We start from the raw sequence: 25,464 nt of genomic DNA on the forward strand, positions 1-25,464 counted from the left end.
GCAGAGGTGGGCGCTGGCGCCGATTCACATGTCTGTTTCATTCCATTGCCGTAGAACCCCGTCTGTGGCAAAGAGCCCCGAAGCTAAGAGCCCCCTTCAGTCGCAGCCTCACTCTAGGTACCGAACAACCCTCCTGCTCACATGTTCCCCAGGGTTTGGGGCTCCTCTGTCCCCCATCCTGTGACTAACACCCTTGCACCTTGTCTCACGTCCTGGCATTTAACAGCTTGCTATGGGAAGGTGATCGTTCTTTCAGACCCAGGACCTCGGGGTCCTGACAGCTCCTCCTCCTCCCTCTGAGGGCAGTGACCAAGGAGGGCAGTGACCTGTCCACAGAGGTAGTGCAGGGGGCCAACCTGGAGTCCCAGCTCTGGACTCACTACGTGTGACAGTGGGCAAGTTAGGGGACCTCTGCAAGCCTCTCTTCCCCCCCCCCAAAGTGAGGTGTGTTAACCCCTACTGCACAGGGCAGTGGTGGGGACAGCTGTGCAAACAACAGCTGGACATGGAGTGTGGTCACTAGCCAGGGCCGCACACTGCAGTTCAACTAGTCCTATCTCTGGCCCTGAGCCCCACCCCTTTCCTCCAGCCCAGAACCCTTCCTCTGCGTCCAGCACACAGAGCCAGTTTCCCCACAGACATGCTGACCATATTTCCCGAGTCAAAAGCTGGCATGACAACATGATAGAACATTTGGAACTGAGGTTGCCCAAAAAGGCAGAGGCAGCCAGCCACATAGTATCTGGAGGCACATGTGCCCTGAATTTGAAGGCCTCTAGAACCTGCATCAAGAATGTCTCCTTGCCACCACAAGTTGAAGGGAAACCAGCCTTGTCACAGAGCAGGAGGCATTGAAACTGGCCTTGCAGAGCTAAACAGGTGGTGAGCAGAGCAGAGCCTGGCCTGGCCCTGGCAGCAATGCCAAGACCAGTGCAGGTGGACAGAGATGAGGCGGTCTTAGCGGTCAGCTGGGGTTTGTCGAAGGCTTATGGTCAGCCGGGCCGTGTGCTGGGGACAGTCCCTGCCTGCAAAGAGCACCGCGTGATCAAGGCCACTGTGGTCCTGAGGGGTGCTCTGGAGAGGGCGCGGGGCCACATGGTGGAAGGGACAGGGTGCTTTGGGGAGTGGGGTGGGGAAGGCCTCTGCCGGGAGCTGGCATTTTCGTTGACCCGGACGAGGAGGAGTCTGCTGTACGGAGATCATGGGGACAGCCTTCCAAGCAGAAGGAAGGGTAAGTGCCAGGGCCCTGGGCCTGCAGCCACCCACGAGCTCTCCCACACCTCGGAGTAGACAGCAGGCCATGGGGCGGGGGAACGGGAAGGCTGAGGAAGAGGGTGTGAGGGAGCCCGGAGTTAGAAGTTTACATTGTATTCATGTGCAGGGTGTGAGGGAGCAAGGAGTTAGAAGTTTACATTGTATTCATGTGCAGGGCCGTCAGGGAGCTTGAGGCACAGGGTGCCATGATGATGGCTGGGGAGGGGAAGGCAACCAGAGTGGGCAAAGCGAGGGCCCTGGAGCAGATACAGCAGCAGGGGGAGCCTGCAGCGCTCCCAGTGGACCCCGCCATGTCCTGCTGGGGCAGCAAAGGCAGGCTGCCATGTTGTGAGTGGCCAAGGGTCGCTCTCTGGGCAGGAACATTGTCAAGGCCATTCGTGCTTGGAATAGGTCTCTTTTCAGCTCTGAGACAAATCTGTTCTCTAATTTCCAGATGGCTCCAAGGGGAGTGTGTGCCACCACCCCTCTGGTGTGTTGCATTGCTTAGGAAGCCTGCTGTGTTTCTCACTGGGTGGCTATCAGGGCTGCAGATGGAGAGGGCCCGGGCCTGGCGAGGTGGAGCAGTCGGCCCAGGTGTCCCAGCAGTTGTTGCTGGAATAGAGTCTGGAACCCACAGGAGAGGCCTGAAGGACCCAGGGGCCTCTGGCTGGATGCATTTGACTCTCAGGACCCAGAATTACAGACCTGTTTAGGGCTAGGTTTGGCCAACTCTTTCTTGAGCTCATCTGGAGGGTGTGGGAACACGCATTCTTCATCCTTATTCTCCCTGGCTGTGGGCAACAGTGGTCCTCAGAGTCACCAGATGGTCCTCATCTGTGCCCGTGACCCCTCAGCAGCCAAGGCTGGCCCTGCCAGATAAATGTGCCCGTGGTCACACCCAGGGGCTCATGCCACATACGTTTCCCTGAAACCATGGGCTCCAGCCTCCATCCTGTCCATCTGGGAGGGAACTTGGGTCCCAGCAGTGTGTCTTGCAGCACCAAGTCACATTGAAAAGACCAGATAGACAAGCATTTTGCCAAGATCTTCCAGGGAAGATGCATATGTGACACATTAACATTCAAATCAGGCCGGCACGGCGCTCGTGCCTGTCATCCCAGCAGTTTGGGAGGCCGAGGCAGGAGGATCACTTGAGCCCAGGACTTCGAGACCAGCCTGGGCAACACAGTGAGACCCCATCTCTACAAATAAAATTTTTAAAAAGTAGGGCACATGTCTGTAGTCCCAGCTACTTGGGAGACTAAGGTGGGAGGATCACTTGAGCCTGGGAGGTTGAGGCTGCAGTGAGGCATGATATGCCTCTACACTCCATCCTGGGTGATACAGTGAGACCCTGTCTCAGATATATCAAAATAAAATTCGAATCAGTTACCTTAGTTCAGAAACTTTTCAAAGAAGTGGTCCATGCAAACTACCTCAAAAGAGCAAAACCAGCCAGGTGCAGTGGCTCACGCCCATAATCCCAGCACTTTGGGAGGCCCAGGTGGGTGGATCACGTGAGGTCAGGAGTTCGAGACCAGCTTGGCCAACATGGTGAAACCCCGTCTCTACTAAAAATACAAAAGTTAGCTGGGCTTGGTGGCACATGCCTGTAATCCCAGCTACTTGGGAGGCTGAGGCAGGAGAATCGCTTGAACTTGGGAGGCAGAGGTTGCAGTGAGCCGAGATCGCGCGCCGGCTCCAGCACCGGGGGTGCTGATGTGTGTCAGGAGCGCGCCTCTAGGCTGGTGTCAACTCTGCAACTTCACATTGTACCTCCTGCCGCCGCTGCTGCTTCCCCGAGTCCCAGCTCAACCTGGAGCATGAGCTCCCAGCCTGAGGAGGAGGCTGTCGATACTGTTTTTCTTTCCAGGGAGGCAGCGGGTGGGTGCGATGTCGCTTAAGTTGCCACCTCTGTGTAAGAGCTCTCTGATCAGAAAGCAGTTTCTTTGTTGACCCCAGCCAGCCTTGGCTCTCGGGTTGGGAAATATGGTCACAGTATCCATGGAGACCTTTCCAGGTAGAGACTGGGTCTGAGGTGGCCAGAGTCCGAAGCAAGCAGCCTCTGTGGAGCGAGGGGAGCAGGTGGGCCCGGCCTGAGCGCGGCCTCTGCACAGCCAGCTTTCCCCCACACCCATCTCCAGCCAGGGCACCCACAGGCCCTGCTCCCACTTACCGCACCCGCCCTTTCCCAGGATGAAGCCTGCTGGGAGCGCGAATGACATGGCCCTGGATGCCTTCGACTTGGACCGGATGAAGCAGGTGAGCGTGCCCTATGCCCTTCCCTCAGAGGCCAAGGGCAGCCAGTAGGCTGGGGACCGTCTCTGACCAGCACGGCCAGGCAGGCCCTGGGGGCCCACATGTGGCTGCCAAAAGGCCAGTCAAGGAACAGCCATGGAGGAGAGGGGGTGCCCAAGCCTGTCCTTCGTCCCCAGCCCCTGCCATCACCAGAATTAGGATGTCCCTCAACCTTTCTGGGCACCTCCCTCAGGCCTGCCTCTGGGGCTTTCTGCCCCGAGGCAGCCCTTAGTTTCAGTGGTGTCTACCTGAGGGAGGTGGTGGCAGGATTTTCCCAGGCCTCCCACACCGTCCCCCCTCAGCGTGGGAAGGGGACCACGAGGAGATGAGGGTGACATGCAACTCTGGAGAGGCCCAGGAGGCCCCGAACCCTGTGGACATAGCCCAGCCCAGGCCGGCTTTTCTGTCTCCACTGCCTGTCCCTTCACCTGGACGCTCCTCTCCCAACAGGAGATCCTAGAGGAGGTGGTCAGAGAGCTCCACAAGGTGAAGGAAGAGATCATTGACGGTGAGTGGAGCCCCAGGCAGGGCCACAGGACGAGGGTCCCTGTCACCCAGGCTGGGGACCTGCAGTTTTGAGCTGGAGCCCATGCTGCACTGGGCCCTGTGAGAGATTTCGTTCTTCTTACAATCTCTACTTGAGGAAACAGGCTCAGGAAAGCTAAGTGGCTTGCCTAAGAATTTATAGCTCCCTGGTAGTATGACACCTGAATCTGACCTTCCACACCCTGTGCACCTTCCTGGAAGACCCACGTGGGAAGTGCATGGAGGGGAGACCCCAGCATCGTTCCAGAGCCAGGTCTGGAGGAAGCCACCTGAGCTTCTGTCATTTCACCCCCTGGTAGTTTATGTTGCCTTCTTGATGCTGCCACCTCCAGTCACCGGTGTTGGGGTTCTGAGGGGACCACTCTGCCTTCCTGGGGGTACAGGGAGACCAAGCACTACAGAAGCACCTTCCAGGCCTGAGCTCGTTCACAGTCTGCCTGGCTCTGGACTGGTGCAGGCGGGGAGCAGCCTCTGGCTCCAAAGCAGGGCGGGCCTCAATGCATCACATCCGTCCTTCTGGTTTCCACCAGAGCCTTTGAGCGCACTGGCTCAGATCTGCAGCCAGAGGAAAAGGGGGAGTCTGGGCAGGGCAGACTCAGCCTAGGGACAGAGCTGTGCAGCACAGCCTGTGCCAGCTCCCCCACCTGCCTCCCCAACCAGGGTGACGAAGGCTGACACCTGGGTGTGTAGCTGGGTCTGGCCCCCAGGGCATCACAGTGACCTGGGCAAAAGGGTCCCACAAGCACACAGGGGTGGAGGCTGATGGCAGAGGTAAGAGGCAGGTGGGAGTCCGAAGACCCAGGCCGCCTCCTGCAGCCGGCGCACCCTTGTTTGAGCAGAGAGCACTCAGTTCCTGTTTGTTCAGTTCCCCCAGAGGCCTGGGCTGGGGAGATAAGGAGTTAACAAACGAGGGGAAAGAGGCAGCCTGGGCGATAGGCAGGCACCCAGCCAACTGGTCACACCACCTTACTGCCAGGCGCCATCCGGCCCCAGGCACAGCTGGGTCAGAAACTCAGGGCCCACCACAGCCTCTCCACCTGCCGTGGTGCAGCCCCAGGTGGAGGCCACCCTGGCTGAGAGCCCGGGGACGGGGAGGCATGGGCTATGCCAGGGGCCCTGAGAAGCAGCTCCCTGTTGCTGGGGGATGCCTGCCCCCACCACCCCTCACCTTCTCCTGGCTGTTGGCTCTTGGCCCAACAAGGTCCATCCAGGGAGAGGCCTGAGCTGACATAGAGGAGGGGGAGTCCGGGAGGGGATGGATACCAGAGGAAGGAGGGAAAGGCCCAAATTTGGGAGGCAGGGGGTTGGTGCACTAGCTTGGGGTGGTGAGGAAGCCGGGAGGAGGCAAGAAGACAAGAGAGGCCGCGCCTTTCCTGAGGAGTGAGCAGAGCCAGGGTGGTCCCTGGGGTCCAGGGCCAAGATTTCCTGCTGACCCCTGCAGGAGCTGGAAGGGCAGAGCCTCGGCCTCCACTATGTTGGGGGAAGGGGTCCCGGGCCCCCGGCACCTGGACACCCACCTGTCCAGAGCCTACAAAGACCCTGCGTCCCCACACAAAGCAGCTCCTCACACCAGGGTTCCAGTGCCCACCACTCCTCAGCAGCAATGAGGCCACAGGCAGGGCATCAGCCTCTGTCTCCATGCCAGGTCCTCCCCTAAAAGGGCAGTGACAGCAGGGGCCACTGCAGGAGGAATGGCAGATGAGACCCAAAGCCTTTTGTCGTCACCCCAGAGGTCTGTGCCATAGCCTGGGTGGGGCTTCCTGGAGATGGAGCAGGGCAGATACCAGGCAGGTCCACACCAGGGGTGCAGGGCCCTGATGAGGAGCCAGGCTGCACGGTCCTGGCTGCACCTGAGCTGCCGCCCCCTGTCCCACAGCCATCAGGCAGGAGCTGAGCGGGATCAGCACCACGTAAGGGGCCTGCCTCACAGTGCTGAGACGTCGAGCCCATCCGGCGACAGAGGACAGCCAGGAGCCCAGCCAGCCCCAGACTCCAGTGCACCGGAGCACACACAGGAGCCTGGGCGCGCTGCCGTGAAACGTCCTGAGCTGTGACCACACGTTACAGTGAGGAAACCAAGTGCAACTCCTGGGTTTTTTAGATTCTACCTGACACAGAACACCAGGTCTGCTCATCTTTTTTGTGTTTTATATTTGCTTATTTAAGGTACATTTCTTTGGGTTTCTAGAGAGATGCCCCTAAGTCACCTGCTTCATTAGACGGTTTCCAGGTTTTCTCCCAGGTGACGCTGTTAGCGCCTCAGCTGGCAGTGACCGCCGGCCCGGCGTGGCGCCACTGCACACCGCAGAGCTGTCCAGGCGCAGCTCTGTCCCCAGCGCTCATGGTGTTGAAACTGTCTGTCATGCACCACGGTGTCTGTGTCCACACAGTAATAAACAGTTTACTGTCCACACCCTCGGGCTCAGGCCCTCGCATTGATCCTTCACACTGCAGGCTGGGGATGCCCCTTTTCAGGGAAGCGCCCGGGACCACGGTGACCAGGGGTCATAGGTAGGAGCAAGGTGGTAGTCTTTAACAGGAACTTGGGCTCAAACATTCCCAAGCCCCGGCAGGGTGGGCTGGTGTCCTGGGGCTGGGCTTCAGGTCCTGTCTGTAGGGAACTCCCTATGGGACCCCCAAAAAGATGGCTCTTAATTGCAGCCCACACCCCAAACCTCACAGGACTCTGTGTGCATTCTGACGGGCAGGGCCTCGCGAGCAGCCTGTTCAGGGCAGGGACGGACTTGGGGCTCAGTAGGCACCAGGCAAATGCAAGGCAGCTTTGCCTTCTCGGCCCCACAGTCTCCTGGGAGGACCACCTGGCCTGCAATGGGCTGTCCCAGGCCCCTGCCCTGAGGCAGCAGCCAGAGACAGAGGCTCTGACCCTCGGCTTCAAGGACCCAGGGTCACCAACAGGCAGGCCTTGAGATCCTGTGACCATTCATGCCCCTAGTTCTCCCACATGACCTCCCGCGGCCACAGAGCAGTGTGCCCAGCAGTCCCCGAGGGCCATGGCACGGGAGGGAGCCAGCACTGGCCTGCTGGGACCCAGTGGCTGATCTCAAGGGCCAGCTCCTAGCACACTGCATGTCTTTGGGCTTCCTGGAAGCCCTAGCAACAGGAATAGGACTGCTCTGCCCCTTAGGAGGCTCAGCTCTCTGAGTGGCTTCGCTTAGGTCTGGTGGCACTTTTAACCCAGGGCCTGCAGACCACAGCTCAGAGCTGCTCTCTCCTGCTTCCCTGCTGCCTCCCAGGCCAGGAGTCCTGTAGTCTCCTCAGGAGAGCTCTAAGGACTGTCTTCAGAGCCACCCTCCGACCCTGAGCCCAGCCTCCAGCTTGTGGGTGAGGCCGGGACATGTCCCTTTGCGCTGTCTGCAGAAGTGTGCTGGACGAGGCACCCGTCAGGCACAGCAAGGAGGAGTGGGTGCTCTGGGGCTCCCCTCAGCCTGTGGGCGGGCCTGTGTGCACAGGGAGGGGCCACCCAGCTCAAAGTCCTGGTGCTGGGGCCAGCGGCACTTCCTTCGCAGAACAAGTCCTGGGCTCAGGCCCCTTCCCTGCACCACTCAGCAAGCTGCCCACTCAGGGACACGGGAGCCCAGCACCATGTGGGGCCACTCCCAGGTAGAGAGGGAGGCCTGTATCTCCCAGGTCAGCAGGGACAGCCCCTGGCATCCCACTCATGGAGAGGCCTTCAAGCCCTGACTATAGCTTCAGTCTCCCTTCCTTAGTCATGGAGGCTGACGCCGCCTTTCCCCAGGGCTGTGGTGGGAGCTGCAGGGCTGGGCCCACTCCATCCCTCTCTGGCAGAGAGGGCCTCACCCAGGGACCCCGCCTGCTGCCTGCCCACCTCTGGAACATCAGGACCCACCCCACCCCAGCCCCTTTTCCGAGCTGGTATGGGGTACAGACCCTCTCTGGGCACAGGGATGCTCCCCGCTGCAGGAGGGGATAGGGAGAGCAGAAGGTGAGCAGGCCCGAGGGGTGTGGGCGAGGCAGGTAGTGTGGGCTCAGGGGGATGGGGGAGGCAGCCTCTGCAGGGCTTAGCCAGGCAAGGGAGCAGTGGGTTCCCGGGCTGCTAGGAGGGGATTCTGGGCCACATAGATGACCAAAGTGAGCTTTCTGCTGTCCACACCTCAGTGTGTGTGCACACCACAGTGGCAGGCCCTCAGGGAGCACCGCCTAGCAGCAGCCACCATCCCACAAAGAGCCAGGAGTGCATGGCAGGACCTGGGCCTGGCCTGGAGGAAGCGGCACTCAGGCCTCAAGCTCCACCCATTGGGGTGGCCTAGCGCCCCCTTCCCTGTGGCCAGGTTGAAGCCCAGACCACCCCCTCAGAGCACAATCCATGGGCTGTGAAACAAACGCTGGGTTTAATGTAGGGCACAGGCACCCCAGAGAAGTCAGCTCCGTGGGGACCGTGGGCTCAGAGCACGCAGGTCACGGTGGGGCAGGGCCAGGTCTCACCCAGTGAGGCCCAGACAGGGAGAGCCACACTGAAGGTCCAGGGCAACTCCACGTGCAGGTGGAGCCCTGAAGCCCACACTGCTGTCGCCAGGTGTGGCTGCCCAGGACACTCCTCGGGGACAAGGGCAGCAGTCCAGGATACAGGAAGGAAATGCAGCCCCTCAGTGCTGGGGCGTGAGGCCAAGGGGCCGGTGGGGGACGATGACCGCCACCAGGAGGCAGCCCGGGCTCACAGGCCGTCCTTTGCCAGCCTGTACACCCGCTTCACCCTGGCGTAGGGCCCCAGGGAGTCCTCAAACACAAAATCCCAGAGCACCTTCACCCACGAGTGGTGCTGCGGCAGGTGGTCGTAGTACTCGGGCGCCATCTTCCGCACCTGTAGAGAGGAGGGCGGGGCTGAGGGGCTGGTTCTCCTCGGGCCGCACCCGTGAGCACACTCAGACACCCGAGCACACGTGGCGGGCGTGCACACACACACTCATGTACAGACATGTTTGCGGGCACACACACACAGGTGTACATAATGCACACACATTGTCGCCTCTGGGGTGCCCACGTCCAGCTCAGCCAAACACAAGGCCACCCTCTGGCCCTCCCTGCCACCCACCACTCCCTGGGTGCCCAGAAGGCTGGTGCTGGCTGCTGGAGGGCCTGGTGGCCTGAGCTGAGCCCAGGACGCTATGGCAGAGGCACCCACGGGCTCGGCTCGGAGCGCCCTGCCCCAGGCGGTAGTTGCAGAATTCAGTGCCCCACTCCACTTGGCCCCACCCCACCTTCTGATCTGGCAGACCGCACTGCTGGGGTAGTGGGCCCCTGGGGGTTCTCCCCGCAGTGCCTGCACAGTGCTGAGTGCCTACCTGAGTCCTGCCAAGCCACAGTGTCACGCCCATGCATCTCAACCCTGTGACCCGCCAACCTCGGCCTCAGCCAGCCTCACTGCTTGTCATGTTCCAAGGGCCTCTTGAGCACCTGCCGTCCCCTCCAGCCTTTGTTCACACACACCCCCACCGCCTCCTCCAGGAAGTGCTCCCAGCTTCAGCACCTGCAATTGCACCACCACCACGCCGCCCCATTGCTCAACAGCATGCAGCCTTGGCCTAGCTTCCACCACAGGGATGCCCTTCCTGCCCCTTCTGCGCCCCATCACCTCCTAAGGATGCTCTCAGGACGCCAGGAGCCCGGCTGCAAAGCCAGAGCAGCAGGGCCACAGGAGGCGGGGCCAGCACCAGGTACCCAGAGCCTCTCACTTTGCTCAGGAGAGGTAAAGGCTCGTGGCTAACAGCAGGCACTCACGCCAACTTGGGTCCGGATTCTCGCTCTGCCACCTCCTGAGATGGGAACCTCTCCCCTCTGCACCCTGTCACCTCCTGAGGCGGGCACCTCTCCCCTCTTCCTCGTCACCTCCTGAGGCGGGCACCTCTCCCCTCCGCCCCGTCACCTCCTGAGGCGGGCACCTCTCTCCCTGCACCTCTGCCTTCTTATGTATACAACAGGGACAATGGATGAGGAGGCAGCTGCTTCCTGGGCTGTGGTGAGGTTCAAGTGAGATGATCCCTGGTGCAGAGCACCACCTTGGTACTGCCAGCCGGAATGGAGGGCACAGGCCATGGCCCAGGCTTGGAATTCGGTCTCAGGGATTCCAGAGTCACACAAGCCAGGGTGCACACACACATACAGGGACATGTGCACAAACACCCGCATACCCAGGTAAGCGCTCACACATAACCACACACACAGAGACGGGCGCGCACGCTCAAGCACACATACAAATGCCTGCACACGTGGGCAGGCATCCACACAGCGTCACAGGGCAGACATGCTCACACAGACACAGGCACACCCCGGTGCACACAGGCGCGCACTCAGGCGCTCGAACACCTCCCCAGTGCCACCTCCTCCTGCCCCCTTTGCCTGCAGGTCACTCCAGCTCTTTCCAGGCAGCCAGAGGCTACCAAGGCGCAGGCTGGCAATGGCTGAGGGACGGCTCCTCCTCCCGCTTCCCCTTCCTCCTTTCTCATTCAGAAATTCTCCAGCTCCCGGTCTCCCGAGGCAGAGGTGCCCATACCTGCGACTTCCACTCCCCATCAGCTCTGGCCAAGCCCCTTGGGCTGCAAAGAGCGAGGCCCACCCTGTCCTCTCTGGCCCCTGGAGGGTCACAGGGCAATGACAAGGAATGACAGGGAAAGAGCCTGCAGATAGGAAGGGTGGTGCTCCCCATGCAGTGTTGCTACGCGCCCCACTTCAAGGAAGACACCCCGTCAGTATCATGGCAGCTTCAGGCAGCCTGAACTGTGAAATGCCTTAGACCCTACTTCCCTGAATTTGCTTCAGCCTCCAGCAGAGGACTCGCCTGTGTTGTGTGGCCTTTCCTCCTGCCCTGGGGACAAGTGCAAGTGGCCATGCCATGACCAGCACAAAAAGGGAGAGGCTGCTGGGTATGACCCAAGGCCCTTCCAGGGCCTCCACCTCCTCGGATGGCCGTGCGGTCCTGCCCTGCCACAGCCCTGCCGCCCCAGCCACATACCAGGGGCAGGCTGTAGCCCGGGATGCTGGGGAAGTCGTGGTGCTCCACGTGGTAGCCCACGTTGAAGGTGATCCAGTTGAGGGGCCCATAGTAGGAGTAGGTCTCGTGGCCCTTGAGGAACATGTAGTGCTCGGCCACAAAGTGGCCCGAGATGGGGTGCAGGCCCAGGCCCAGGAGGGAGCTGGCCAGCAGGTAGACCATGGGCTTGAGCCCCCAGAGGGCAAAGATGGCCACATCGGCCGCCAGCTGCACCAGCGTGTTGAGCACCTCCATGCGGGTCACGGCCTTGGGGTGGACGCAGAGCGGCCGCAGTGAGTAGAAGAAGGGCTGCAGCACCAGCCAGAGCAGCTTGCGGGCGGGTGTGCAGAAGAACCAGCCCTCCAGACGCGTGGGCACATCCACGTCCAGCCCGTCACCACCCAGGTAGCGGTGGTGGTCCACGTGGTACTTCTTGAAGGAGGCGGCATAGGGCACACCCACAGGCAAATTGGCAAACACGGCCAGCCAGCGGTTGCGCGCCGCGCAGCCCGTGCCAAAGGCCGCATTGTGTGAGATGTCGTGGATGGCCAGCGTCAGCGAGTGGTTCACGCAGCCTCCAAAGGCGTAGGCCCAGAAGAGCAGCCAGCGCCAGGCCAGCCTGCGCACCAGCCAGCAGGCCAGCAGCTGCATCAGCACCAGCGCCAGCACCGCCCACTTGAGGCGCGGGTCCGGCCGCATCAGGGCCTTGATGGCCGGGTACTTGGCTGCAAGGAAGACAGGGAGGTGTGAGGCCCTGCTCAGTGGGGTTGCACCCCACCCTCCTCCTCACGCTCCTTCCACTGCAGTGGCCGAGGGGTGAGAAGGCAGGAGTGGCCAGCAAACCTCGCTGGTCCCTTTGCCCCTGCACACAGGCCCTGTCCCTCGAGGACCTGCTGCCCCCACTCCCCCGACCGAGCCTCATCCCGCCAGACTCAGAAGGCAGGACTCCAGCAGAGGCACATGCTGGCAGACAGGCCCTGCTCCTCCCTGAGCCAGGCCTCATCCCAGCTTGTTCCCACCTAGTAGGTCCGGGCCAGCGGGGACGATTCAGAGGCTATGCCTCAGTTCAGGCACACTGGGGGCCTCAGCCCAGAGGTCGGGGCCCAGCGTCCGCAGCAAAGTGGTCCCGGGCAGGGAAGCAATGTCTCCTATCAGGCAAAGCAAGGAGGACCTACTGGCAGCTCCCACTCAGGAAGGCTCTGGCCCAGGCACAGGGCTAAGGAGTCGCATGTGAAGTCCCCTTTGTGTGCCTGGATGTAGGCTGAGACAGCAGGTCCAAGGGCGCCACTGCCCACTGCCTCCCTCTTACCCAGGGACGCCCCTGCCCCCAGGGCAGTAGCCAACCTACCTGGGGGCCGGCCAGCTCCAGTCCCACTCCCACCCTAACCCCGGCCCCGCTCCCAGTCCCCGTTCCACAGGCAACCAGCTGCTGCTTCCCCTTGGAAGGAGGCCAAGCCTTGGGGCAAGAGGGAGGGGCAGGCCACACCTGTGCCAGGTGAGCCACAAGCAAGCAGCTCTGGGGAGGGCCAGTCCAGGCCTCCAGCTCTGGGGTGCAGACAAGCATCAGCCACTCCTGCACCCTTCAGAAGCGAGAGCCATGACAGAGCCTGGCAGCCCTGACCTTGGAGAGTGGGCCTCACTTTCCCCATCTGCTAAAACAGAGATACTAAGTTCTCCCTGTGTGGTGCGGCCTCAGGGTCCCTCCCCACGCCCTGTGCAGCCCACCTTCAGGGAGCCCCATGCCCTTCCTGCTTTCCTCAGCACCTCCTAGGACTCAGCTGCCCTCCAAGCCCCAGCCTGCCTTCAGGGGCTCCACTTTGGACCACCAGAGAGAGGAGAAACCTGCACACAGAAGGACACCAGTGCCCACCCTGCCAGCCCCTCACCCAGCCCCAGTTATGGGCTGGTCCTGTCTCCCATGGGTGTGCTGGGGCCTCCAGAGCCGCTGGGAGCCCAGAAACAGCCACTGGGCTGGCCCATCCAACACGCATGCCCCTAAGTCCCCTCGGCGTGAACTCTGGGCTGTTTCTAACTTGGCGCATCTGGCAGGAGGCCTAGTGCAGGCACGTCTGAACAAGCCTCAGGGGCCCATCCCCAGCCAGCACCTGGCCAACAGCAGAGGCCCCATCAGCCTACGTCTTCCCATCTGGGAAATGGGGATGCCGTTCCTCTATGTCCATCAGGCTGTGGGGAGGCCAGCACGACAGTCTGAGCCCTGGGGGTGCCAGCGCTCAGTAGGCATGAGCTGGTACTGTTGTCATTAAAGGTGCTCTGAGAGTAAGAGCTGGTCTTGGGGCAATGACCTGGCCCTGGCTTGTTTTAACAAGAGCAGGCCCAAAGCTTACAGGCCCGGGAGCCGCCAACTGGAAGTAACTAAAAACTGGGCAGTGCACGAGGTAGCTGAGCACGGGCAGCACAGGCGTGACTCAAAGAGGAAACAGATGCAGGGAGCCCCAGGTCACCTCACCTGCCTGCAAGCACCTGCTGGACTGCAGCGCGGGACTGAGGGACCCCCAAGGAGCTGAACGAGCAGAGAATGGCACTCAGGGAGCCCGAGACGCCCACACTGCTGGTCCAGGGGCTCCTGCCAAAGGCCCGGGGCCCAGAGAAGCTTTGCTAGAGCAGGAGCCCCGTGACAGTTCTGAAAACAGTAGCTTCTGGAGCTTTGCACCCAAGGAGTTCCAGAGGTGGCATAGGCTGGGAGTCCCAACCCACTGAGGCAGAGAGGCCTCACTGAATACCCCAGCCTCCAGTGGGCCTCCCAGAAGCCTTGTCTTAGGAATGGGTCTACTCTGCACCCACCCAAGAAGGTCAGTTGACTAACTCCTTGCCAGGAGAAAACAACCCACGCTCTTCGCAAATATTGCAAAGATCTACCATCTTCAGCTCCAGGGCACCCAGGTCCCTGGGGGAGTGGGAGTGGGGACATGCCAGGAACACTCGCGACCACGCCGTGCAGATTGGATGTGCAGGAGAGGGCCGTGGCTGAGGTCACCCTGGGTGCAGTCAGGATGGGGTAGTAACTGAAGCCAGGGCTTGGAAGTGGTTAGCTGCTAGGGGTCACAGAGGTTCAGGGAGAAGAAGAGAGGGCAGGCGTCCCTGGACTTAGCCAGGTCATGGCGTCTCAGCAGGAGCCGTTGCGGTGCAGCCCGAGGCAAGGCGAGGGTGAGATGAGGTGGCGAGGATGGGTCCGTCGAGGGCATCGGGTGGGGAGGGCAACAGGAAGGCACCAGAGGACAGCAGGACGGGAAGGAGATGCCAGGGTGGGCGTCATGGAGAAGGCAAGGGGCACCAGAGCTGAGTGCCAAGGGGACTCAGGAACTCCTTGAGAGCTATGGAGTGTGTCTGTCAAGGTGTTTCCAGACTGGCAGAGCATAAGTGGACTGAGTGGGGAAGGCCTGCCCACAGTGTGGACCAGCACCATCCAATCAGCTGGGGCCCCGATAGAACAAAAAGGCAGAGGCAAGGGTCTCCTTCCTGTCTTTCCCTCCCTCTCTCCCTCCTCCCATCCCTCTCTCCTTCTCCCCCTGCTTCCCTCTCTTGGAGCTGTAACACATGCGTCTCTAGTCCTTGGATATCAAAACTCCAGCCTTTGGACCCCAGGAACCACACCAGCACCCCCTACCCTCCATCTGCTTTCAGACCTTCAATACCATACTGAGGGTTCCACCATCGAGTTCCCTGGTTCTGAGGCCCTCAGACTCAGACTGAACCATGCTACCCCTACTGCCACCCCTGGGTCTCCAGCTTGCAGACAGTCTGTCATGGGACTTTACAGCCTCCAGAATCACTTGAGGCAATTCCCCTAATAAATCCCCTCTTTGAATGGATAGATGATAGGTAGGTAGGTAGACAGACAGACAGACAGACAGACAGACAGACAGACAGACAGACAGACAGATAGATAGATAGATAGATAGATAGATAGATAGATAGATAGATAGATAGATAGATAGATAGATCCAGGCATGCTGGCTTACACTGTAATCCCAGCACTTTGGGAGGCTGAGGCAGGAGGTTTGCTTGAGCCCAGGAAGTCAGGATGAGCCTGGGCAATACAGCAAGACCTTATTATGCAAAAAGTTTAAAAATTAGCCAGGTGTGGTGGTGTGTGCCTATGGTCCCAGTTACTTGGGAGGCTGAGGTGGGAAGATCGCTTGAGCCCAGGAGTTCAGGGCTGCAGTAAGTCGTGATTACACCACTGCACTCCAGCCTGGGTGACAGTAATGGCAAAAATAGATAGATAGATAGATAGATAGATAGATAGATAGATAGATAGATAGATAGATAGATAATAGATAATAGATGAGAGAGAGAGATAGATACACACATACATACACAGATACATAGATTCTATCAGTTCTGTCTCTCTGGAGAACACTGACAAATTCGGGGCCTCTTCTAGGGGCTCAAGGAAAGGGGGACAGGGAGAATGGGTGGGACTGGGGAGTGGGAGTCAATGGGTTCCATGGCCTTAGGCTCTATCTTCTCTGGGTCACAAGAGAGGGGAAAGCCCAAGGCAGAGAAGGACACAGAGAAACACAGCTCCCTGGCAGCCCCGCGAGGAACTGCAGACCTGCAATTCCTGGCTAGACACCCAAACCTGGCCCAGCTGGGGAGCTCTGTCCTGCTGTGGGCAATCAGCTGATCTCAGGAGTGACTCTGCCCTCCCAGACCTCCAGCCTGGATGGCAGGAGTAGCTGGGTGACACATGTGCCTTGAGGGCTCTCTGCTCCACGGGGTAGCACAGAGCCCGACGTGCACAGCCACCTGGAACCAAGATACACAGACCCACACAGATGGTTTCCAGCAGTGGCCCCAGGTGAGGCACGAGGCATCTGGGCAGGTGGCCATGAACGACAGCTGTTGCTAGAAGTCACCCTGTCCAGGCAGGACACAGAAATGAAGGGTCTGAGGTCCAGGGAGGTACGAAGAAGGGCCCATGAAGGTGCAGCTAGGCTGACAGAGCCAAGACCTGAACTCAGGACCCCTGACTCCAGGCCTGCACAATGCTGAGCAGGGCCCTGATATGGACTCGGACTCCATCAGCAGTGATGCAGTGCTTGGCTACACTGCCACAAAGCACCCAGAGAAAATCCTGGATCAGGGCTGGGCGCAGTGGCTCACACCTGTAATCCCAGCACTTTGGGAGGCCAAGACGGGCAGATCACCTGAGGTCAGGAGTTCAAGACCAGCACGGCCAACATGGCGAAACCCCATCTCTACTAAAAATACAAAAATTAGCTGGACAAGGTGGCATGCGCCTGTAGTCCCAGCTACTTAGGAGGCTGAGGCAGGAAAATTGCTTGAACCCAAGAGGCAGAAGTTGCGGTGAGCCAAGATCCCACCACTGGACTCCAGCCTGGCAACAAAACGTCTCAAAAAAAAAAAAAAAAAAAAAATCATGGATCAGCCTCAATCAGACTCCTGTGTGCCCTTGGGCAAGCCCCTGTCCCTCTCTGGACCTGTCTCCTCAGTCTCCATCTGTAAGGCATCTGCTCTGACAGCCTCTGTGGCTATGAGCACATGGAGATGGGGACTTCCCTAGGGGCCCATGGGGAAGAAGGGGCAGCCGGTGCCAACGCGTGAAATGTCTGGCACCAGCAGATCTGCACACTTACATCAGTTAGCAGGCTCACTCATAAAATTCCAGAGGGCAGAGTCGGAGGCAGGGCCTGCTGAAGGGAGGCCAGCCCAAAGCTCCCTGCACCCACAGGACAGTTGCATCACCCTGGTGCGACTCTGATGAGTTACAGCTTTTGCCCAGAAATTGTCCTGACAAATCCACTGAGCCACTGAGCAGAGGGACTGCATCAGAAACAGACGGCCAGGCCAGAGAGGCTGCTGTGCCCTTGCCTCCAAGAGTGGCAGAGACAGGGCCCACCCCATGTCAGACTCCTCCTTTCAGTCTCAGGCCACTCCACCCCTGCCCCTCCTGACTGGCTGGCAATAAAGTCACTTTTGTCTTGTCCCCAGCAGGGCTACCAAAAGCTAAGGGGCCTCTTACTACCTCCACACTGGACCCCTCTGAGCCCCCAAGCCCTGGCTCTGGCAACATCTAGGGAGACCTGTTCTACCACCTTCCCAGGGAGGCCAAATGCCATTGCATGACAGTCACTCACTGGCCACGTGGGAGGTGCCCCTTGTCACTGCCTGTCATCACTCCATCATTCCACCTCTGCCACCACCTGCTTCCCAGCTCCCTGTTCCACCACAAAGCTGCTCAGGGTTGACAATGTCACCTGGTGGCCACAGCAGGAAGTGCTTCCATACAAGCACTTTCCATACCAATGGGTGGCCTTTCCCCCACCCATCCACGGCTGAGTAACCCAACCTGGGACAAGCCTCTCCTTACAAAGGCAGCAAAGTCCTCCTAATCCCCTCCCTCCTAAACGTCTTCCTCCCTAGCCCTGGCCTAATGCTCCAGGAAGCCACCTGCCCACAGCTTCCATCCCTGCCACCTGAGGTTTTGTGCCAAGAGACAAGCCTGACCCTGTCCATTGTGGAAGGCACCCTGGGACCTAATTGGATCTGGCAATTGTGGAAAGTGCTCACCTTCTCACAGGCCACTCACTAAACCTGCTTTTCATTTTCAGTGACAAATATATACTGAAGGTCTGGGAGCAGCCAGGCCCCTGTACATTACCGAGATGGGGCTGCCCTGCAGCCATGCAGCTCCGTGGCTGGGAGATGGAGCCCCAAGTTCCTCTTGTGGCTCTGGCAGTTTGATTCTGGATTTTACCAGTTACCACTGACAGAGCCCCAGTCCCGGCCTTTCTGAAGCAAATAATCTAGCAACGGCCAGCAGTCTCGCTTCCGGGTTTTCCTCTCTTGTTTTTCTTTATTTGAATTTTTGTATTACCATGTGTGCCGTGCTTTCATAATTTAAAAACAAACAAAATTACAAAGCTATTCATTTCCAAAAAAAAACAAACTAACTCAGAGCTTGCCTTTTACTCCACCGGCCACGCCTGGCTGGATCTCTGATGGGACCAGTTTTGCTGGCTCCGGTCCTGCCCTTTCAGGCCAGGGAGCCTCAGCCCTGGCCTAGGAGACCCCACTTTCTTAGGAAGTTATGTCCTGGGGAGCATGTCTCCCTCCCAGGCAGGAGCTGGAGACGGACTTTGGCCCCAACCCACAGAGCTCCTGGAGCCAGCTCTTTGCAAGGACTTCCTGGATTCTGACTCTGAGATTACGATCTTTATTGAACATCCCTGGGCACCCAGGAGCTTGGCATAGGCTGCAGGAGCCAACTGGGTGGGGCAGGAGGCTGCCTGAGCACCAGCCTGGCCCGTGTGTTCCCGGGCAAGTTGCCTCCCCTCTCGGAGCCTCACTCCTGCCTCTTCTATAAAGAGATGCTGGCAGTTACACAGCATTTCTCCAAGGACTGGGAATAGCACAGGCATGGAGGAAGCAGAGTATTCCCTGCCCTTAGGGAAACGACAGGCCTTGCCAGGTCTATCTCTGAGACATTAACTATTATCGCAGCTGATACTCATCGAGTCCGGGAATAAGCACTTTACGTATCACCTCATTTAATCTGCACAACAGCCCCATTAGGAAGGTATGATTTATTAACCCCTTTTAATTCGCCCAGGCCTCAACTCCTTCCTCTGTTTACAGACTCATGAGTGGGTGTCAGGGTCCTTGCCAGGAGTTCAGCTCCACATCCAAACTCCTGCACTGTGCCCCCAAAGAGCCCAGAGCCCAGAGGGCTTGTAGCCATGGAGGGGAACCCAGAGGAGGGGTCCCCATCCAGCTGGGCCAGGCCTGGGAGCAGTGGAGGGCTTTCTGCAGGAGGTGGGACTGAACTAAGCAAGCAAAGCTAACCAAGAGAGAGCCTGGCAGAGCAGGAAGGAGGGACATTCACCCAGGAAACAGCTTGTGCCAGTGCCAGGGAGGGAGGGAATGGCACGTTCTAAGTGTATTAGCTGAAAACAACAGGTGGAAACAACAGGTGGAAAGCCCCTGGTTCCTCCACGCAGGAAAAGGAGCGTGGGTCAAGCTGGAGAGCCGGCCCTGAGGACTTGTGATCCCCAAGCCCTGGCCCCAGGTGCCTCTCCCTCTTCCAAGTCTTTCAACCTTCCTAGTCGCCCACTCCAGAAAGCCTCCTGGATTGGTTCCAGGGCCTGTGGCTTCCCTCTTTAGAGAGAGCTCCTTCCCCATGTCCTGGAGGCCCAGGTACCATCCCGGGCACCTTCCCAGCTGAGATCTCATCTCGTCCTCACACCTACTCTGCCTGGTAGGACGACTGCCCGTTTTGCAGACTGGGAAAGTGAGGCCACAGCCCAGAGTGTCTGGGTCCCTCCAGGTGGCCCTGGGTAGGCCCAGCTCCTATTCTACGGATATGAGTTCCTAGGGACCAGGACACTGGCTGCCATGTGCCTCTTGCCTTTTCCACATGGGGTCAGATACCCAATGAGTCCTGTGAGGGGAAGCTGGGGACAACCAGGGGAGGGGACAGAAACGCAAACAGGGCCAACCAGGCCCCTGCTTCAACCTCAGCCCCACCTCAGACCTGCTGAGGAGCAGTAGCCAGGACACCTGCCCTGTTCACATCATGAGCAGGGAGGGAGGGTCAGATGACCCCCAAGGTTCCTCCCGGCCCTCCCCAGGAGCTCCACCGCATAGGGGAGGCAGCTACCGCTGCTGGGACCACATGATGCTGGGCTGCAGCTCACCTCCCAGAAGAGACCACAGCAGTCACAAACCCACACAGAGGCTTCCAGCTCCCGAGGCCCCAGCTACCTCGGGATGCAGTCACAGGCTAGCCACCCAATATATCTTGGGTTTCAAACATTTAAAAGTCATGGTATCTCAGTATGCTGCCATGAGATTAAAAAAAGAGGAAGAAAGAAAAAGTTGGCTGGGCACAGTGGCTCATGCCTATAATCCCAACACTTTGGGAGGCAGAGGCAGGTGGATCACCTGAGGTCAGGAGTTCGAGACCAGCCTGGCCAACATGGTGAAACCCCATCTCTACTAAAAATACAAAAATTAGCTGGGTGTGGTGACACACACCTGTAATCCCGGCTACTCGGGAGGCTAAGGCAGGAGAATCGCTTGAACCTGGGAGGCGGAGGTCATAGTGAGCCAAGATCGGGAGACTCTGTCTCTAAATAAATAAATAAATAAATAAATAAATAAATAAATAAATAAAATAAAACACCCAATTAAAATGTGAAACCATCAAATAAGTGCAAATTAAAGCCACAACGAAATAGTATTGTTTCCCCGATCTGATTGAAGATTACAAGGTGTGCCAATGCGCGGTGCTGACTTAGGCAGGGGTGTCTCCCGCGTGGGAGCGGGCCTGTCTCAGCCTGCGGCGATTTGGTGGCATCTGGCCAAAGCCACTCTCCAGACGCTGACCCTTTGACCCCGTAAGCCCTGGCCAAGGACGACTCACTGCGGCCACCTTGCTTGTGGGCTGGATGGGGTCTCTGACATGAACGAGAGTGACTCTGAGTGGGTAAAGATGCCCTCCTCGCAGAGGACACGAGGCGACAAGGAAAACAGCCTCCACGTAATAAGCGACATGCCAGAATAGAGGGATTCCTTAGTACAATCTTTGCTTTTTTTCAAAGAAAAACACGCGCGCCTCTCATTCGCGTTTGCTCCCTTCCTGGCGATCATCCGCCCTGAACTCCAGGCTGGGCGGCCCGTGGCCGCGGGACCCAGGGGCTCTGAGCGCAGCAGGCGCCCAGTGACTGCGGGTGGAGGCGCCGCAGCGCGCAAGCTGCCTCCGCGCCAGGGAGCGCGTGCGCCTCGTAGCGCGTCCCGGGGCCGTTCCTGCGCCCTCGCGTCCCAGCATCCCAGCGCCCCGGCCCCGGGAGTGGCTCGTGTCCCGCGACCCGCGAGGAGCAATTGAGACGCGCTCCCTGGCGCACGGACCCGGGAATCCTCAGGTCCCGGGGAGTTTCAGAGCCGGCCAGGGTGGGGGACCCTCGGGGAGCCGGCCGGGGACCCCGGGGAGGGGAGCAGCAATGGCGGAGCGCCCGCCGGCATTTGGGCCAGAGCTGGAGCGGCCCATCTGGGCTCGACTCCCCGATGCGACTCTAGACAGGCCAACGGGGTGGTCACCACCCGGCGGGAGCCCCACGCCGCGCTCACCCAGTATCTCCTTGCGCCGCTGCGTGTGCGGCTGGTCGGTGTAGACCCACTCGAAGTCGCTGCGACTCGCGCTGTTGCCCATGGTGGGGCGGGAGGTGCCGTTCGGAGCGCGGCCGGCTCGGCTCTGCTGCACCTGTCGCTGCAGCCGCGGCGCGGAATCGACTCTGATCAGGGCGGGGGCAGGGGCGGGGTCCCGGCGGGGCGGGGCCAGGTGCGCCAGGCTTGGGGCGGGGCACCTCTGGCTGGGCTGGGAGGCCGGGCCCCAGCGCCCTCCAGACCCCGACGGGTCGCTGGGGTTTTGGGAACCTCAGCTGTCTCGGTTGGAAATAAAGCTCCCCGGCAGGACCAAGGTGGCCGCGCACGATCTGCGCGAGTCCCTGGGTCCCTCGATTCGCGGGGGCCACTGCTGCCGTCGCGGCCGCCCACCGGCTCTGCGCGCCCCGCTCACCCGCAGGCAGCCGTCGGGTTCCGCCCCCCACCCTCCCCCGGCCCCGTTCTCTCCGCAGCCCCGACCCGCTCTCGGGCACGCCCCTGTGGCTCCCGCCGCCCCTGCCCCACGGAGGAGCCGCTGGCAGGATAGAGGGACTGCGGAGGATCGGCGTGGAAGGGATGCGCCAGTAAACAGGAGCTTAGGAAAGGTTCGTGCAGCAATCCTCCCTTCCTCCACCCGCCCGTTTAACCAATAATGCAAAGGAGAGATAATGCGTATGCAGCAACCTCACAGGGTGAGTCAGACCCACTCCTGCCTTCAGGGAACTTGAGGTCTGGATGGGGACACAGGTACAGAAGTGGCTGTTACGATTCAGGGTGATACGTGCCATGACACAGGTAGGCCCTGAAGCAGCTAGGATCCAGTAGAAGGGACTTTTGCATTGGGCCTTGAGGGGTGGGTAGGAGTTAAACAACTAGAAAAGGGAAAGGCATTGATGGTAGAGGGAACAACAGATGCAAAGGCTTCAAAACAAGGAAGAACCTGAATGTTCTCAAATGGAAAGTCTGGTTTTTGGGGGGTGAGGGCACAGGGCCCCTCATCTTCACCTTCTCAGTGATGCCTCTGTTCCTTCTCTCACTCCCTTGGATCTTTGGAGGGTGGACCTGCTGTGCCTGTGGGCCAGAGCCTGGCCTCCGCTGGCAGCTGCCTGGGAGCTGACTGACACAGCAGCCAGAGCTGCCACAGGCTCGCACATAGTGAGGGCGCGCTTCTGTGCATCCCGCGGAAGTCCATGGCCCAGGGTTTGGTACACTTGGCAGGTCTTCTTTAACTCAGGGCCAAAGGCAGTCTGGAATGGGCCAAGAAGGAGGGCATGGGTGTCCTGCAGCCGCCAGCCACCATCCCCTGAAATAGCCATGGGAAAGGTGGGCACAGAGGCCGTATTTTCCACCAGCAGGAGGACCCACAGTGCCATCATGGCACACCCCTTGCCACACCCAGCAGGCCCCCTGGCCTAGTTTGCACACTTGGGAGAAGACTCATTGCTCCCAGGGCAGCCTGCTCTGTTCCCAGCCAGAAGGGTCCTCAGAAGCCGTCCCACCAGCCATCACAGATCAGGAGACTGAGGCCCAGAGATGAGGAGCGCCTTGCCTGAGGCACAGAGGAATTAACAGCAAGGCTGGGGCAGGACTCTGGCCCCTGACCTTTGAGTTAAAAAGCTTCCAAAATCAGAGCATTCGCCCGTGTTGAACTCCGTGAGACCTACCGCCCTGAGCCCCAGCTCCACCCTCAGGACAACACCAAGCCTGCCAGTTCCCTCGGCCCCAGGCCACCGCCTATCCAGAGGAAACTCACCCAGGCCCTCATTTTCCAGATGAGGAAACCGATGCCAGAGAGGGGACCAGTCAGAGGACACACTGAAGGAGACCTGGGAGTGGAACAGACACTCAGGATGCATGAAATCAAACCTGATGCCCTTGCCAAGCGCTCCCCAAGTCCCTGGGGGGCCAGAAACCCAGCTTCACGGTGTTGCCTCCCCAACCTGTCCCTGGTCCCAGAAATGACAGAAAATACATTTTCATTTGTAATGTGGTGTCTTGAATGGGATCCTGGAGCAGAAAAAGGACATTAGGTAAAACTAAGGAAAGCCTAGTAAAGCTGGACCATCGTTAATCATAGTGTATCAACATTGGTCCATCAAAGGCAACAAACGCACCCTATTATCATATTAAAATAAAGGACACTGGGTGTGGCATATAGGTGAACTTTCTAAACTATCATCACAGTTTTTCTGTAAATATAAAGTTGTTCTTAAAAATAAAGTTTATGGCTGGGCGCAGTGGCTCACACCTGTAATCCCAGCACTTTGGGAGGCCGAGGTGGGTGGATCACCTGAGCTCAGGAATTCAAGACCAGCCTGGCCAACATAGTGAAACCCCATCTCTACTAAAAATACAAAAATTAGTTGGGCGTGGTGGCGGGCACCTGTAATCCCAGCTAGTCAGGAGGCTGAGGCAGGAGAATTGCTTGTACCCAGGAGGCAGAGGTTGCAGTGAGCTGAGATTGCACCATTGCACTCCAGCCTGGGCGACAGGGCAAGACTGCATCTCAAAAATAAAAAATAAAAAAATAAAATAAAATAAAGTTTATTAGGCCAGGTGCAGTGGCTCACGCCTGTAATCCCAGCACTCTGGGAAGTCGAGGCAGGCAGATCACCAGGCTGGTCTTGAACTCCTGGAATTAAGGAATCCACCCACCTTGGCCTCCCAAAGTGCTGGGATGACAGGCATGAGCCACCCCACTCGGCCAAAATACAGTTTATTTTAAATATAAAGTTTGGGAGTGTATACACACACACACGCACACACACAAAGCATTGGAAAGCAGGGACTCTTGTGGACTGGAAACTGAGAGGAAGGCTGCCATGACCAGCTACTCTTCAGTGGCCCCTTGGCCTCCCTCCACACCCCCATTACCCCTGGGCGAGGCAGCAGCAGGGGTGGGGTGTTGGTTACCTCTCAAGAGGGCCCCGATTGTAAATCCCCGGCCAGAGTGCTTTGCCAGGAGCAGGGTGGGCCTCCACCCAAAAGCCTCCACCACAGTGTTGGCTGCCCCCTGCAGAAAGGCCTCCACTGCCCTGTGTTTGCAGAAAACAGGCCAGAAGACGGTCCACACTGCCCCTCCCACACCTCCCAGGAGCCAGCAAGGAGTCAGACAGCCCGTGACCCAGAGACAGCACACACAGCATGAAAGGGGCAACGGACCTAAGAAGGAGCAGATCCTGACAAACAGATGTTGAGGAAAGCAGACCCGATGGAGGACTGGGAGCAGTGCTCCCAAGACTAGAGATAGACATTTAAAAAGTGCTTGTTTAAAAACCACACCCAAGCCGGATGAGGTGGCTCACGCCTGTAATCCCAGCACTTTGGAATGCCAAGGCAGGTGGATCATCTGAAGTCAGGACTTCGAAACCAGCCTGGCCAACATGATGAAACCCTGTCTCTACTGAAAATAGAAAAATTAGCCAGGCGTGTTGGTGCACGCCTGTAATCCCAGCTAGTCGGGAGGCTGAGGCAGGAGAATTGCTTGAACCTGGGAGGCAGAGGTTGCAGTGAGCTGAGATTTCACCACTGCACTCCAGCCTGGGCAACAAGAGCCAAACTCCGTCTCAAAAAAATAAAATAAAAATGAAAAAATAAAAACCACACCCCTCTATTGAAATGGAGCCCATGGAGGAATTGAGATATGAGGACAGTTTCAGGATCCAAGCGGCCTCATAGCCAGACAGAATTCTAGGAAAGGATGGAGGAGAGGCAACGTTGGTCCCCACTCAGTCTTGTTTCCTTCATAGAAGTCATCTTACTGAAATTATAACTATAATTATATGTAATTAGGGGTTATCCCTATCGGAAGTAAATTATTATAGCATGTACTTATTTACTTGTTTACTTTATTATTACTTTTTTGAAATAGGATCTCACTCTGTCATCCAGGCTGAAGTGCAGTGGTGCAGTCTCAGCCCACTGCAACCTCTGCCTTCCGGGCTCGGGTGATCCTCCTACCTCAGCCTCCTGAGTAGCTGGGACTATAGGTGCGCCCACCACACCCAGTTTATTTTTGTTCTTTTGGGGTTTTGGGGGTTTTTTTGTTTTGTTTTGTTTTTGTTTTTGTAGAGACCGGGTTTTGTGGCCCGGCGAGGTGGCTCATGCCTATAATCCCAACACTTTGGAAGCTGAGGTGAGCAGATTAACTTGAACCCAAGGGTTTGAGACCAGCCTGGGCAACATGGCAAAACCCTGTCTTCACAAAAAATACA

At 58.6% G+C, this 25,464-nt stretch overlaps 2 protein-coding genes across 17 annotated transcripts in view; one reads left to right on the forward strand and one right to left on the reverse strand.

Moving 5' to 3' along the window:
* Window positions 1-6,511, forward strand: part of EVL (Enah/Vasp-like) — a 174,822-nt gene extending 168,311 nt beyond the window's left edge. For 7 of the 9 annotated variants that reach the window (XM_037984488.2, XM_007987831.3, XM_037984486.2 and 4 more), the window contains 4 exons: window positions 55-117; window positions 3,450-3,516; window positions 4,003-4,060; window positions 5,975-6,511. In XM_037984488.2, the coding sequence (XP_037840416.2) occupies window positions 55-117; window positions 3,450-3,516; window positions 4,003-4,060; window positions 5,975-6,012 (226 nt within the window). In that variant the 3' untranslated portion in view covers window positions 6,013-6,511. The remainder of the gene's footprint in view (window positions 1-54; window positions 118-3,449; window positions 3,517-4,002; window positions 4,061-5,974) is intronic. The other 2 variants (XM_073011321.1, XM_073011322.1) reach the window with 1 other exon arrangement.
* Window positions 6,512-8,449: 1,938 nt separating this feature from the next.
* DEGS2 (delta 4-desaturase, sphingolipid 2) overlaps window positions 8,450-25,464 on the reverse strand; it is a 47,166-nt gene continuing 30,151 nt past the window's right edge. For 5 of the 8 annotated variants that reach the window (XM_073011316.1, XM_073011314.1, XM_073011315.1 and 2 more), the window contains 6 exons: window positions 23,004-23,076; window positions 22,256-22,497; window positions 21,218-21,356; window positions 20,126-20,219; window positions 11,087-11,829; window positions 8,450-8,938 (listed from right to left, as the gene is read on the reverse strand). In XM_073011316.1, coding sequence (XP_072867417.1) covers window positions 8,792-8,938; window positions 11,087-11,829; window positions 20,126-20,219; window positions 21,218-21,356; window positions 22,256-22,497; window positions 23,004-23,015 — 1,377 coding nt within the window. In that variant the 5' untranslated portion in view covers window positions 23,016-23,076 and the 3' untranslated portion in view covers window positions 8,450-8,791. Of the gene's footprint in view, window positions 8,939-11,086; window positions 11,830-20,125; window positions 20,220-21,217; window positions 21,357-22,255; window positions 22,554-23,003; window positions 23,077-25,464 lie in introns of those variants that run through there. The other 3 variants (XM_073011317.1, XM_073011318.1, XM_073011319.1) reach the window with 3 other exon arrangements.

Source organism: Chlorocebus sabaeus, chromosome 24 (assembly GCF_047675955.1).
Source record: "Chlorocebus sabaeus isolate Y175 chromosome 24, mChlSab1.0.hap1, whole genome shotgun sequence".
NCBI classification, from domain to species: Eukaryota; Metazoa; Chordata; class Mammalia; order Primates; family Cercopithecidae; genus Chlorocebus; species Chlorocebus sabaeus.